The 16,299-nt window shown below is 40.0% G+C and overlaps 1 protein-coding gene across 1 annotated transcript in view; it reads right to left on the minus strand.

Moving 5' to 3' along the window:
• The window catches only part of LOC137353296 (histone acetyltransferase p300-like), a 125,565-nt gene that overhangs the window by 66,927 nt on the left and 42,339 nt on the right, over positions 1 to 16,299 (minus strand). Inside the window, exons 3-8 of the mRNA XM_068019407.1 lie at positions 12,273 to 12,449; positions 10,497 to 10,752; positions 9,966 to 10,079; positions 6,046 to 6,288; positions 4,683 to 4,791; positions 4,189 to 4,326 (exon numbers count right to left, since the gene is read on the minus strand). Of these exons, the coding sequence (XP_067875508.1) occupies positions 4,189 to 4,326; positions 4,683 to 4,791; positions 6,046 to 6,288; positions 9,966 to 10,079; positions 10,497 to 10,752; positions 12,273 to 12,449 (1,037 nt within the window). The remainder of the gene's footprint in view (positions 1 to 4,188; positions 4,327 to 4,682; positions 4,792 to 6,045; positions 6,289 to 9,965; positions 10,080 to 10,496; positions 10,753 to 12,272; positions 12,450 to 16,299) is intronic.

Below are 16,299 nucleotides of genomic sequence, written 5' to 3' on the forward strand. Positions count from 1 at the left end.
CTCTTTTTGGTCAGGTGAACTTATCCAAATAATTCAGTGATCCTTAAAACACGTGGCATTGCATATATTCGATTAATTGTATAGCACCATGGCATATTCAGAACTCATGAATTGTATGGCAATGTGGTACATTCAGAATGATAACGTTAAACACTAAGGAGACAATTTAAATATATTAAAATTGTAAAGGGTCTATTGTAGCTCCTCACAAACACCAGGAAGTCTTTCACAAACAGCAACTGATGCTAAGTCAATTGTTAATTTTAAATCTGAGATTGATAAATTTTGGTTAACCAAAGCTATTAAAAGATTTGGGGCAAAAGTGGGTATATGGAGTTAGATCACAGATCAGCCATGATCTCATTGAATTATTGTTAATATTCAATAACAACTTGCATTTATATAGTGCCTTAACATAATCAGACAAAAATAGACACTGAGAAAATGGGGATATTAGGACAAGTGACCAAAAACTTGGCCAAAGAGATAGATTTTAAGGAGTTCCAACAGTTACTTTTGTTAAAACACTTTCAGTAAAATACTAACAAATTTTACACTAGGATATAAATCCTATGCTATAAACCTCATGGCTTAAATATATTCCATTTTTTAAATCAAATGTATCAGTGAGTGGCAGCAATCTGGTAAAAATAGGCACCGATAAAATGCTTTGTTTACAAAAACTTAAGATTTCTCCATGGAGGATAATTGGTTTGTCCACTGGTTGCCCAAGTACTGAAATCTTATATTAAAAGTTCTGAGAACATTCAGCTCATCATGTCTGTTCTGGCTCTTTGGTAGAGCTATCCAATTAGTCCCACTCCCTTGCTCTTTTCCCATAGCCCTGTAATATCTTTCCCTTCCAGTGTTCATCCAATTCCCTTTTGAAAGCCATGAATGAATCTACTTCTACCACCCTTTCAGGCAGTGCATTCCAGATCAAAACAACACACTGTGTAATTTCTTTCCCCTATGTTTATTTATTTATAGATAGACACAGCACTGAAACAGGCCCTTCGGCCCACTGAGTCTGTGCCGACCAACAACCACCCATTTATACTACTCCTCCATTAATCCCATATTCCCTACCACATCCCCACCATTCTCCTCCAAGCACAAACATGAAAAAAAAGTGGGTAGGCACAGTAGAAACAAACTGAACAAATTAAAATAAAATCATCACAAAAAAGAAAACAGAAAAAACAACTAAAGATAAGGGGGGCCCGTCATGCTTTGAAATTATTGAACTCAATGTTCAGTCCGGCAGGCCTAAATCAGTAAATGAGATGCTGTTTCTTGATCTTGCGTTGATATTCACTGGAACACTGCAGCAATCCCAGGACAGAGATGTGAGCAGGGGCAGGGGGGGTGGGGGGGGGGGGGGGGGGGTGTTCAGTATGTTTCTACTGTGCCAACCCACTGATTTTTTTTCATGTTTGTGCTTGTGGCTGTTCAGTTTTCAGTCCACTAACACCCTATCTGTACTAATGCTTTGTCTTTCAGCACATCATTAACGTATTGTTTGCCTTTGCTCCATGACCTTCTGGTCAGCTATTCTGTGACCTTGTCCTATCAATACCTTCTCTTTTGTTATCTCTTGCCCCACCCCTGCTTCACTTGCTTAAAATCTTTTACATTTCTTATATCTGCCAATTCTGATAGGTCAAGGATCTGAAATGTTAACTCTGCTTCTCTCTCCACAGATGCTGCCAGATCTGCTGAGTTTTTCCAGCACTTTGTTTTTATTTCAAATTTCCAGCATCTGCAGTATTTTGCTTTTATATAACTTTCTGAAGTCTGTTACTACCCTCCTCACTGTTCAGTATTTTTCTGACTTGCACTTATTATTTGGCCTATTCTTAAGCATCTAGGTGCTAATAGCTATTGTGCGGTTAGGAAAAAGTTAGAGACGTAAGGGAGAGGGGAAATTACTTAAGTCTTTTTTTATTATTTGTTTGGGGGATGTGGGCATAGCTGGCTATGCCACCATTTATTGCCCATCCCTAATTGCCCTTGATTAGGTGGTGATGAGCTGCCTTATTGAACTGCTGCAGTCCATTTGGGGTAGGTACACCAACAGTGCTGTTAGGAAAGGATTTCCAGGATTCTGACCCAGCGACATTGAAGGAATGGCAATATAGTTCCAGGTCAGGATGGTGTGTGGCTTGGAGTGGAACTTGCAGATAGTGGTGTTCCCATGCATCTGCTGCCCTTGTCCTTCTAGGTGGTAGAGGTCGCGGGTTTGAAAGGTGCTGTCAAAGGAGTCTTGCTGAGTTGCTGCAGTGCATCGGTGGTGGAGGGAGTGAATGTTGAAGGTGGTGGATGGTGTGCCAACCAAGCAGGTTGCTTTGTCCTGGATGGTGTTGAGCTTCTTGAGTGTTGTTGGAGCTGCACGCATCCAGGCAAGTGGAGAGTATTCCATCACACTCCTGACTTGTGCCTTGTAGATAGTGGATAGGCATGAGAGAGTCAGCAAGTTATTCACTACATAATTCCCAGCCTCTGACCTGTTTTTGTAGCCATTGCATTTATTTGGCTGGTCCAGTTCAGTTTCTATCAATGGTGACCCCAGGATGTTGATAGTGGGAGATTCAGTGATAGTAATGCCATTGAATGTCAAGGGGAGATGGTTAGATTATCTCTTCTTTGAGATGGTCATTGCCTGGCACTTGTGTGGCGCGAATGTTACTTGCCACTTATCAGCCCAAGCCTGGATGTTGTCCAGGTCTTGCTGCATCTGGATTCTGGATACAGGCCGCTTCAGTATGAGGAGTCGCGAATAGTGCTGAACATTGTGCAATCATCAGCGAACATCCATACTTCTGACCTTATGATGGAGGGAAGGTCATTGATGAAACAGCTGAAGATGGTTGTAACTGGGACACTATCCTGAGGAACTCCTGCAGTGATGCCCCGAGACTGAGATGATTGACCTCTAATAACCACAACCATCTTCCTTTTTGCCAGGTATGACTCCACTCAGCGGAATGTTTCCCCTGATTCCCACTGACTCCAGTTTTGCTAGGGCTCCTTCGGTCAACTGCTGCCTTGATGTCAAGGGCAGTCACTGTCACCTCACAGATATACACACTACAATAGAAACAAGGCAAACAAAGGTGCAGGTACAAATCTGCAGCAGCTCAATCCAAGATGATAAGCATAATGTGGAGAAAAGTAGTTTGCAGGAGATTAGTCGTGTTTTAAAAAAAAAATGTAAAATGACTTGGTACATATGTTTGTATGCAAGTAATTGTGATGACAAATGGCATAAACTGTTTAAACACAAATTTAAAAGCTGAATATGCAACATTTGAATTCAAGAGGTTTGTCGTAATAACAATGTACTAAGTTTTGTCCAACACTAATTTTCAGATTCAGTTGTAGGAAAATTCATTAAAACTGGTGAGGTGTGAGTGTAAAATTCAAAATCAATAAGCAAGTTGAGGAAATTCAAGTCCAAGGATAACATCTTGTGAACTGCCTTTGAGATTCCTGAGATTTAAACACACACTCATGAAAATTATTACGATAGCAAAAACCATCAGAAATAATTTGTGACAACTCCCTCAACTCAATTGGTTAAAGCAGCATGCAGTGAAGTTGTACAGATCAGGTCTTGGAGTGAAATCTGCCTGTGGTATTAGGTGATCTCTGGTGTCAATAGCTACAAGTGAATCGAGTGTCCACGTGTTATAGATCAGAAAAGTCAGCCAGGATTCTGATTCTGATAGTTTTTGTATGACCCAAGCTGGAGTTACATGTGTGAGCATATGGGGTGAACACAGAGTTGAGGCTTGCTGTCAGCAATCTGTTGGCCTTCATGGCTCTTCTGTTACAGATTTGCAATAATTCTGTATTAAATGAGGCACAGATATGACCACATTTCATTTCACTGTTCCCCACAATCAAAGAGGTTGCTGATAGTCAGTTTAGCTCACACTTCAAGAATGTGAAGTGGAAGCAACATACAAGAAGCTGACGTCCTGGGGAACTGTATTCAAAAAAAAAAGACTCAAAACATCAAGAGGAGAAAATTGGTGGAAAGGAAGAATAAACTGCTACTCAAGAAAAACAAAGCAAAGTTGTACACATTAGGTCACAAAAATTCCAATCATCCCATGACTGCAATTAATAAATTATCACCACAGTGACAATATCTAGCTCCTCCATATTCAGCTGACCACTTACAGTTTGTGAACAAGGTGATTGCGTAGGTCCTGAGTGACGTCTTCATGCCATGATTTCCGAATGCCAGTACTTGAAGGGGGCGTTGCTGTAGGCACTGCATTTAGATTACTAACACTTGTGCCATCACTTAGCATTGGGCTGAAAGCATCAAAAATTGTATGTATTACTCACACCAAGAAGTTGGAAATTTAACAGGCAAGACTACAAAGAACAATCTGTTGGCCTTCATGGCTCTTCTGTTACAGATTTGCAATAATTCTGTATTAAATGAGGCACAGATATGACCACATTTCATTTCACTGTCAGGCGATACATGACGGCGCCTGACAGCAGAACTCCTCAACTTAGTCAAAGGAAAAAAGGGCAATGCAGCTCTTGGTTGACAAGCAACAGTGGCATCCAAATTTAGGCTTTTATTTTTACACTATATGAAGCACTTCAGAGAAAAGACAATGAAACCAGAAACAAGGAGCAAGAATTAATCCTAGACGTACTTAGGTGAGGTCATGGATGACAGCAGCATAGCATCGTGCAGTAAGCTGGACTGCTGGTTGGGGGCCTGCACACCCACGTTACTTCCATTCACACCCATTTGGCTGGTACCTGTAAAACCATTCAAAAGATCATCAGCAGAATTCTAAAACATTCAGAGTGATGAAAATCTTTAGTTCGCAGGCAGGTACCAATTCCCACTGTTGCCTCACATTCTAACAACGTCTCAGTTATAAAGTAGTATAAAGAAAGATATGGTGAAATGGGCCATGATGCAAAATTGATACTTTTTGAAGGGGATACATAGTACTTCTTTTGTTGCAACCTTACCCCAACAGTGTTCTATAATCTGAATCATCAGAAAAATGTCATGAATGTATTTTAGTCAGTTGGTTACTATAGTCAAGTTGGTAAAAGACAAGACCTCTTGCCCTCTGCAAGCTCTGCAACTGTCTGCCTGTTGCCATTCTTCCATTCAGAGCCCCGATATACAGGGTTTCATGTAGATTTTTGATTTCCATCTGGCGGTTTCTCACCTGAACCCATTCTGTCATCCAATACTACAGTTAACAGGATTACAGAGACAAGTCAAAATTTTTATAAATATATTAACTGTAAACATTAAATAGAGTGGCAATTTAGTCAATCCAAGTTCAGTAGACTCCACAATTCAAACTGCTTCAATATACCCAAGACTTATTAGATTTTTTTTTAGATTAGAGATACAGCACTGAAACAGGCCCTTCGGCCCACCGAGTCTGTGCCGACCATTAACCACCCATTTATACTAATCCCATATTCCTACCAAACATCCCCACCTGTTCCTATATTTCCCTACCACCTACCTATACTAGTGACAATTTATAATGGCCAATTTACCTATCAACCTGCAAGTCTTTTGGCTTGTGGGAGGAAACCGGAGCACCCGGAGGAAACCCACGCAGACACAGGGAGAACTTGCAAACTCCACACAGGCAGTACCCGGAATTGAACCCGGGTCCCTGGAGCTGTGAGGCTGCGGTGCTAACCACTGCGCCACTATGCCGCCCTACTTGCCTTGGATTTGTCCCTTAAAACAAGGAAAATGCGATTCTGAATAGTCACTAACAGTCAGTTCAGTCCAACAGGATGCCAAGTGAACAATGCTCAGCTCTTGTGGGCTTTTGATAAGGCAAGTATTGAAAGGGAGTTAAATGCTTAGCTTGTTTTATGTGAAATACCTGCACTTATATGGACAGTTATTTAAACACGCATCCACAAAATGGGATGTAGATTTCTAGAGAACTGCACAACCACACTTTGTGGATGGATAATAACTAAGAATCTGAGCTGTACCCATTTTGCATGCAGTTTGTTTGTACCTACCCATAGCATTCATAGACCGCAGAGATTGGTGCCCCTGTGAAGACTGAGACGATTGCTGGTTCTGCATCTGAGGTTGAGGCTGCATCTGGTTACCCTGATACGTGAGTCCAAGTGCTGCATAGGCTCTCTCTATAGAGCTTGGGTCGATCTGACTGGTAGTGTTTAAACTTGGCGTGTTCTGCTGTCCAATCCCTACCGACCCTAATGAGTTTCCTAATCCTACAGCTGCTCCAGCTAGTAATGCTGTGGAAAGATGAGGAAGAAGAGGCACATAAATCAAATTCAGAGTTCAGAAAAAACATCTTTCCTTTGAGATGACCAAGTTCCTGCCACCGACTAAATTTACTGGGGCTGGAGGTGGAGAAACAGAACAATATTAACCCTAACACAAGTAAGGGTTGGATCTCCTACAACACAGTGTTGATGTTTAGCTGCTACACTGCCCAGTACCTTTAAAGCTGGCACTTAGTACTTCCTGGAATTGCAGCTGCTTCTAAGTGTGCAAAGGTCAATTCATGCTCAGTAAATTTCAGTTTCTGGGATGGAATGCACAGCATTTCTTTAAATAAAAGGTTTGCATTTGTAACAAAACGACATCTTTAGAACATCACAGAAATTGTAAACACATATAAGTGAGTTCCGAAGAAGGGTCACTGACCCGAAACGTTAACTCTGCTTCTCTTTCTACAGATGCTGCCAGACCTGCTGAGTGAATCCAGCATTTCTTGTTGTTGTTGTGTAAGTGAACTCCCTATTTAGTTATTGCTTCTCAACTTGTCACATTCATTCGAACATCCTGTTAACCCTAATTGTATTATCCTCGCCTCCCAATAAGTACTTTTGAGTTTCATGTCTAAATCAGCCGATCCTGGTCTCCAGAATACCAGTTTCCAGAGACTACAATGGCTCTACCCTGCTACCTCTTCCAATATCATATGCTGACCTGATGTCTGAAGTGGCTTCCTCTGACTTGACCCAAGCTATTGGACACATCCTGCCCACATCCCGTGCAGCCCCCACCCCAAGGTTATCTGTTGCATGCTTCGTCTGACCCTCCAAACTGGCCTCATCGAACTTTTCTTTTCAGTCCTCTCGTCTAATTGTGATTTCCTCTCACTTCACATTGCCTGACCAGTACCTCAAAAGCCTCTAACCAGAAAATGATTTGGAAATATTTCCAAAACAGCTTCCTCAGGATTTTGGGGAACATCTATTTAAAAAGTCAAATGGTACAAGTAGCAGTCATCTCCAATAAAATCATTGAAATCTCATTTTATTAAAACGAAGGGAAGGGCTGAAGTCTCAATTCCCCATAGTATCTTTACCCACAATGGTACATGCCACTCTCCTTCAATTCGCTCCATTCTGTAATTTCTCACTACTATCACCTGTTACGAGATTTCTATTTTTTGTTAAAACTTAATCTATATTTTTAAAAACTGAAAAGGATTTCATGGACATTGAATCATCTGGGAGATTGCTGAATTTTGTGGGGGTTTTTTTTAAAAAAAGGTCAACAAAAGGTTGACCAGTAAACAAGTTTTTACTGGAAGGCACACGATTTCAAGTAAACATAGCAAGAGGCTGTGTTTTGACGTAAGAGTTTTTGCTTATTGACAAGTCAGAATTTATGGTGTCATAGAACTTGCCTGGAAAATAAAATGTTGGCTTCATTTTGAACTGTTAAAAGAAACCAGCTGGTTTTGGATAAAAGGGGCAACTGGAGTTTTGCTTATTGATCTGCTAGGAGGACAGAAAATCCAAACCACTCTTAGCTCTGTTTGAAGAATCCCTACTCTTGAAAAGCAAACTCTGTATGAAGTTATATTGTTGCCTCCTATATTTTGGAGAAATCCTGAAAGTTTGCAGAAACCTTGCATCTTTAAAAGAACTTTGCATCGAATGCGTAAGAACGGAAACTTTTGTTGCTGCACACCTGATCTAAGACCTATGTGAAGCTTTCTGTAGCTGAACTTTGAATACCTACTCAAACAGACTGTTCATCAACCTCGCCTGGCAAGATTCCTAGTGGCAGCTACCTATTCGACTTTGGGACACCTTGCCAAAACAAAGGACTTCCTTCCATATCTTCTCTGCAGTCTTAAGTTTTTTTTTGTTCCTTCTATTTCTTTGTAACAGCTCTAAACAAAAATCCCTCTTCCCCCCGTTAACCAGTTGTGTATGTAAGTGTGTGTGAGGGCTAGGATAAAAATAAGGGGCTTTAATTTAATTTCAATTCGCATATATATTTACTTATTTACTTCATTATTGGTTAAGACTTGCTTTATAATAAACAGATAATTTTGTTGTTTAATATAGAAACCTGGTTGATGTGCTTTATTCTGGGGACAAATAAGAGTATCTAATTGACTGTTTTGGTAAGTGGGAAAATTTATTGATATGTTGTCACCTGTGGAGAAATGGGACTGAATTAACAATGCACTCCTCCCGCCTCAGCTGTAACACAATCCAAACGTTGAAGCTTTCCTGTTCTCGCCTGCCCATGCCTTACACCTACTGGTGGTTTAAAAAAACCCTAATTTTGCATTCCCGACTATGATCCAAAAACCAACTTTTATGTTCTTTTAAACACTAAACTGCATTTTTAATAATATAGAAGCACAGTAAACACTACAAAGAATTTAGGTTTCCATGGCCACAAATTGGCTGTATCACTTTTCTAAGCAGCATTTTAACCCTCTCCTACTATATAACATACACCAGGATCACCTTCCAGGATTGCCACATTCAACAAACCACCTCTTCAACACACCAAGGCCACCCTCCCACCACTTTTAGTCCCAACCTTCTTCCCTGATTCTTTGACACCCATCTGTCCTTCTTCACACCAATGTCCTCTTCCCATTACACATCCACACCTCAAACCACATCAGCACATCCTTCTCTGTAACACCGCCTACATACCTTAAACCTAAAACATCTCCATGGTGACCCTCAAGCTATACATCACCAACTGTCTCTCTCTAATGGGGAGAGATGCCTATGGTCCTTTGGGGACTGTGGCTACAACAAAAATATCTCCATTCCCTGGAATTCAAAAAAAGCAAGCTAAAATTCAAGGCCACAGTTATACAATTCCCACAATAATCACATCATTAGATCCTGGAAATACCAGTAACACCCATAAAATCTGTAATATTGTAAATCAAACTGTTCTTAAATCAGTGGCCCTGATCATATATTATACATAAAACACCATAAAATGGATCTTCACTGTGAGGAACACATACTAATCTATCACAAGTACATGCTTACCAGCAAATCACTACGGTTACGTGAATTTTATACACACACCCAAAAAAAGTGTTACGAATGTAATACAAAAAGTGAAGAAAGTCAATCATGTAAGGCTGGTTGGTCAGAACCTGGAGCCTGAAACAAGTATTTTCCAATCTGCACAGTTCCATCACAAAGATTAGCCCCTGATTAACTGGGGTCTCCATTTACTTAACACTTGAGACTTTGTGGCCTTGAAGTAAGGGTTTCATTTAGCAGAATATCTTGTGCATTACATGATAATACATTCCTGCCCTTACAAAATAGCACATCAGCTGGCTTGCTGAACACAATGACATGTGAAATCCCCTTTGCACAAACTTGCCCTGTAGCTTATATCCAAGGTTCTCAGAGGCACATTTAATAAGGCACTCCTCAAAGCAGTGAAAAACACCAGATTCTTCAGAATAATTCTTCACTATTTACCAAAAACACGACTGGATCTAAAGCATGGAAATTACTTTTCTACTGTGAAGCAATTCAACAAAATCAAGACTACCAGTCGTAAATATATATTTTGAAACCACAGCTATATTATTCAAGTGTATATTTAAAAAAAACAAACCCCAAGTGGACTTTATGCATCATTCTTTTTGCAGACTTTTGAAGGCAGGTAGACTTACATTGCTGGTTACGCTTGTCCCCAGCATTTTTCAAAGGGAGACAGACAGGACAGTCATGCCTTGTGCAATTCTTCCAGTGGGAGATGATCTGACGTGATGAAGCACAGTGCGCAACTGTAAAGATCATAAAGAAAAAAGAGGGCAGACAAACATCACTATCAGAAAGAAATTTGAGAGAGTTCAGAGCTGTAAATTTAGCACCTCAGCCTAAATCACAGAAATTCTACTCTTTTGTACATCAGATGGTATGAACAGGATGTAACCACAGGTGAACTGAAATAGAAACAGATTCTTATCAAATTTGACCCTGGAAACTTCCATAAGCACTTGGCACCATAATGTGTCAATGGGAGAAAATTAACATAAATGCTTTGATGCATATTGCATTTTACTAAGCAATGTAAATAATGTCAAAGGAACCCCAAACTATGCTAAATAATTTAAACAGGGAGTACAAGAAATCCTGTGTAACTGAAATGTCAGACAAGTGTTTGTTCCCAATATTCATGTTACCATTCAGTCCATACTCACCCTGACAGGATTTGCCAGCCTGACAGTGGGTCATGTGATTGAGGACATTCTTCATGGTTCGACAGTGTGGTAAGTTGCAGGGTCGTACCTCACCATTGGCTTGCTCCCGACGCTGACATTTATGTGCATGCAGGAGAAGAACTAGTTGTTGCTGGATGAGTTTTCGTTTCTCTGGATCTGCTGTGGGTGCAGAACCCATTCCCTGCCCTGGGGGTTGCCCTATTCCTCCCTGCTGCACTGGAGAAGGCTGCTGCGACTTTAAAGAAAGAACATGCATTTACATAGCGCCGTTCACATCATCAGGGCATCCCAAAGCACTTTACAACCAATAAAGTACTTTAAAAAAAGTATAGTCAGTGCTGCATTATAGAATGCAGCAGTCAATTTGTATACAGTAAGGTCCCGCAAACAGCAATGAGATCATGATCAGGTAATCTATATTTAGTAATGCTGGCTGGGGGATAAATATTAACCAGGGCATCGGGAAAACCCCCAGCTCTTATTCAAGCCATGGAATCTTTTCTGCTCAGCTAAAAAGGACAGCCAGGGTCTCAGTTTATCATATCTGACAGCACCTCCAACAACGCAGCACACTCTCAGTACTGCACTGAAGTGTCAGCCTATCATGTGCTTAAGTCTCCAGAATGGGACTTGAATTCATGACCAGAGACAAGAATGCTACCACTGAGACAAGGCTGACACCCAAAAGGAAATGGGCACAAGTCTGCATATCGAATTATTAGGGACTATTTTTATCTATAGTGTTACAACAGAGGTGTGAGGAGTGCGCTGTTTAAGCTGGTCCCACTTCTCCACAGGTCACAACATATATTTAAAAAATTTTGACTATCAGCAAGTGGGAATCATATACTCTTTTTCCCAGAATAGAACACACTAACCAGATTTCTTCAATGAACATCAAAATTATAAGTTTATTAAACACGGATTTAAATTTTTAAAATCCCCTTTTTTTAAAACCTTAGCCCCTCACACTCACATACATACAGGGTAACTGGAAAAATAAAAGGGATTTTTTAAAATTCAGAGCTCTGTTACAGACAAAAAAAACACTTGGGCTGTTAACTTGCTCATTTTTTGAAGCATACATAGAAACATGAGCAGGAGTAGGCCATTTAGTCCTTTGGGCCTGCTCCGTCATTCAAAAAAAAATCAAAGAAGAAAACAGATGAGATATGTTGTTCCAAAACCGGCATACAGTCTAGCCTCCAGGTACCTATAGACAGGTCACTGGGATCTTTTAAAACAGTTCTTTTCAGGCGGCATTGAGAACTAATTTAGCAGGCTTTCTTCAAAGACCAGATGAATTGAGACATTGGACTTCTCAGGGTCTTTTAGAGATGCTGGAAGGCAAGCTGGGTTGTGGTCTTCTCTCCTTCCTTCCCTTCTTCAGCAGCAGGCTAACTATCAGCTACTTACTGACTCTACAACCAAAAGCCAGCAAGTTTTCTGCTCTCTTTCAGGTGCAAGCTGCTGCCTGGGCTTGTCCAATCAAGGGGCACACTACAGACTTCTCTGCTCACATTTTCTCCTGTTACCAGGGGTTCTGTTCCATTTTTAAACTTGAGGCATCTAACGACCAGCAAACATTGTTGCTGAACTAGTTCTTTCAGTGCCCTCTTGATTACCCCCTTGAAAAAAAAAACTGGTCCAACATTTATTCAGTTTGACTATGAATTCCTCAAAGGAATATGCACTTGACAAGTCAGAAAAGGAGGAAGTGTGAAATTTGAGATATGTGAACCTCTCAGCACTCACCAGGTTTGGTATCCCAGCACCACCAGCAGGTTTCTTGTCCATTGTAAACGGAGGCAGACTGTTCCCTAAACCACCCTTGTTTTGCATCTGCTGCCCAAGTCCGCCAGTGCCCAGCGCCTGACTAGTGCTCTGCCCGTATGGCTGTCCATAAGGACTAGGAGTTCCCAACATTCCCATCTGTTAGTAAAAAAAATTAAAATTAACTTTTTACACTCAACAAGGTGATTGAGACATTCATCTCGTCACTTCATTTGGACGGAGGGAAGACGACCTATTTAGGAGAGAGATTACTCCAAGTCAAATACTTTTAAACCATATCAGTAACCCTCAATGGAAATACCAACTTTAAGAAAATGGGAAGGCTGGATGACCAACAGTAACTTAAAAATGATAAATAATGTTATTACAGATGAAATATTGCAAACTTCAAGGTCAGGAATGCTTTATTTGGTGAGCAAGGTGTGCAGAAAATTTCAGTTTAAGATTCCCTGGGACATCAGAAGTAAAATTAACGGAGCACTGCAAGTGCTTTTCTCATCAGATGAAGATCTACTATGGTTCATAAGGGCCTCCAGTGGCAAAAAGCAAATACTACATTAAAAACAATGTAAACCCTTGTATTTTGCAATAAACAGCTCAAGGCTTGAATATTTTGAGAAAGTTCATCCTGGATGAATAAATCCACAGATCCATTTTCCAACCTTACTTTAACTCACTGCATTCAGTTCTTAAAACTAATTAGGTCTGCACAACAAAACATATTTTGATCTTGTTAACCTAAGAAATGACATCAAACATGTTACTCAGAAAATTCTATCAGAAGTAGAGAAAAATCTCATTCTCTTCTGCCCGAACAGTACGCTTTAACGCCACTAAACACTCTACTGCAGCAGAGTCGCCTAGAATCCTCCTTCGGCAGCATCCTGATAGACTTAATAAAATGGCCAGCTTGTTCCAAAATCTGAGACATTTCTGTGCTGCAATTCTAAGTTCGATAGGTATTAGGTTGAAGCTGTCCAAGATTTCACATAATACTCCTCTAAGAACAGACAAAATAAAATGGTGAACTTGATAGAAAGTATCACTAACAGTCATTTACCTTTACCACTGGAAGCATTTCACCTCAGAAGACAGTGTAGAACTAGGAGGTGAAAAAATGAAACGCTGTAGTTACTGCATTTACCTACTTTACTATCTCCAGACACAACACAGTGCTGTAATATAAATGAGCTATCAGTGCATCCCATGCACTACTGTGGCTCATTTAAAGCATGGGCAACTGATGTAGGATTTTTCTTATAATGTGTATACCTCAAAAAAAAACACCCACTTATAATTGTGAGTTAAAAATTTACACGTAGCCTCTAACCCCAGACTCAAAATGCAACCTATTGCACAGCATATATATGACACCAAGTCAAGTCACCAACCTGGCAATGCTATCAGCTGGAGCCAAAATGCTTTCTGGAATATATAAATTTATTTTGAGGTTTATGCTATAAACTGAAGGCACATTGTTTCAAATTTTGATCAAGCCGGAATTAAGAGGATAGCTCCCAAAATAAAAATAATGCTAGCCACCTATAAGGGTCTCCTGGAGTAACCACACAAAATTTACATAACTCAAATTCTCAGTGGGCAGTGGATTTTTTTTTAATGAAAATTTTTTTAAAATTTACATTAATCTAAAGAGTAAGAATTGCCGGTAAGTTTGCTTGGAAACATGCTAATTGATACACTTACAAATAGGGAAAACTTGACAACGGCATAGAAACTGTCGTATTGTTAGATCAATCCATAGGTGAACTGACAACAAATCATTTTCAAATAGGCTTATTTCACTGATTATAGAGGTGTTGAGGAATAGCAGCCATGATCAGCCAGTATGAATGGCACAGAAGGCTCGAAGGGCCGAATGAACTACGCCTGCTCCTAGTTATGTTCTTATAGCAGCTCTTGGTATCACATAAACCAATAAATGTAACTGCTGAGCAATACCTTGCTTGTATGGTAATCTGAATACATCACTTTAAATTGCTCTTGAGTCTTCCACCAGTGACAGATTAATATCCACTAGTATTTCACTTTCATGTTGTACACTTCAAAACGTTTTCAGACAAAATATAAGTTAAGGAGGACAAAATCTGTCTTTGTTTGCCTGAATGTTGCACCCAGTTCAAGTAGATTTTTTTTTTTTTTTAAATAGCATAATTTCTAACTTTTGGATTAATGTTAATTTTTTTAAATAAAGCAAGTGCTTCCCAAAATATGAATATTTCTTACGCACTCTTGCTTAGAATGGGCTGAACTGAAAAAAAAAGTTCACTCAACAGAAACCCACTTTAACAGTTCATTAATAAGATGGGACACAGCATAGTGGAATTCCCAATCTTAACATGCTGCTGTGGGGAAGAAGTGAAAACTGGATGGCAAGTTGCCCAGATCATCAAGTGCTACCTAGCAACTGCCTAATTATAGGGCAGAATGTCAGAACATTTCTCCAGCTATCTTGCCAGCTAGTGTGCAAAGCAAGAAAATTTAGAGGAGATAAGGGGAATTAATAAGTGAAATCTGAAATATTAAACGTAGAAGAGACACTCATGAGTAGGGTTAATTATGTTACTGTAAAAGAACATGCATGGACTGTTAACAGCAACTCAAATTTACCACTTCAAATGGATACATCCTACTCAATCACAGTTTCTCTTCTGACTACTAACCATGACCACAAAGCAAAATAAGCAAAATTAGAAAAAGTATTCAGTTTGCAATTTATCTTACTAGCTTATGGAACGGAAAACATTTTGCTTTGGGCTCCATCAGGGCAAACAGGGAATACATCATAAAAACCTGTGAAATATTAAACGTAGAAGAGACACTCATGAGTGTCCTATGCCCTATATAGTACAAGCATTGGGAACAAGGCAGAGTACTGCAGATGCTGAAAATCTGAAATATAAACAGAAAATGCTAGAAGTAACCAGGTCAGGCAGCATCTATGGAGAGAGAAACAGAGTTTAAAGTTTCATGTCCATGACTTTTTGTTAGAAATGGAAATGTTACACATGTAACTGGTTTAAAGTAAGCAAAAGCAGGGAAAGGGAATTGGCGAAGAACAAAAGGGAAGGTCTGTGATAAGGCAGGAGTGGTTTTAATTACAAAAGAGATGATGGTACAGGCAAAAGGAATAATTGGACAGTAAAGAAACAAAAGATGGTTCTAAAGGAACTATAAATGGCAACAGAGGTGGTTACAGTCTGAAATTGTTGAATCCAGAAGGCTGTAAAGTGCCAGGTTGCAAGATGAGGCACTGATTATCGGAGCTTCTGTTGAGCTTCACTGGAGAGACGGGAGACAGAAAATCCAAATTACAAGCAATTGGAAGCTTAAGGGCACACTTGCAGACTGAAGGGAGGTGTTGAGCAAGGCAATCCACCCAATTTGCAGTTGGTCTCCCCAGTGTAGAGGAGACTACATTGTGAGCAACAAATACAGTACACTAAAGTAAAAGTTCAAGTAATTACATTAGAGAATTATCTAGCCAAACATGGTATCTGGACAGCAAGGCCCCACATATAGCAATAAAATGAATATCCAGTTAATCTATTTTTGGTGATGATGGTAGAGGGAGGATTATTAGCCAAGACCCTGCTCTTAGAATTGTGCCATGCCTACAGAGATCAGATACAGCACTCCCTCAGTACTGTCAGTCAGTTAGTTTCAATTATGTGCTCAAGTCCTAGAGTAAGATTTGAACTCTCAACCTTCTGACTTTCAGACAACATACTACTTGACTCAGCCAAACTGGTAAAGAATACAGCGAATGGATACTTAACAGCTACAGTAGCACATTCAACTGTACTTATAGATCTATCTCTAACACTTCAGATTTACCGGGACCCGGGTCCGATTCCGGGTACTGCCTGTGTGGAGTTTGCAAGTTCTCCCTGTGTCTGCGTGGGTTTTTTCCGGGTGCTCCGGTTTCCTCCGACAAGTCTAAAGACTTGCAGGTTGAAAGGTAAATTGG

Source organism: Heterodontus francisci, chromosome 41 (genome assembly GCF_036365525.1).
Source record: "Heterodontus francisci isolate sHetFra1 chromosome 41, sHetFra1.hap1, whole genome shotgun sequence".
Classification (NCBI taxonomy): domain Eukaryota; kingdom Metazoa; phylum Chordata; class Chondrichthyes; order Heterodontiformes; family Heterodontidae; genus Heterodontus; species Heterodontus francisci.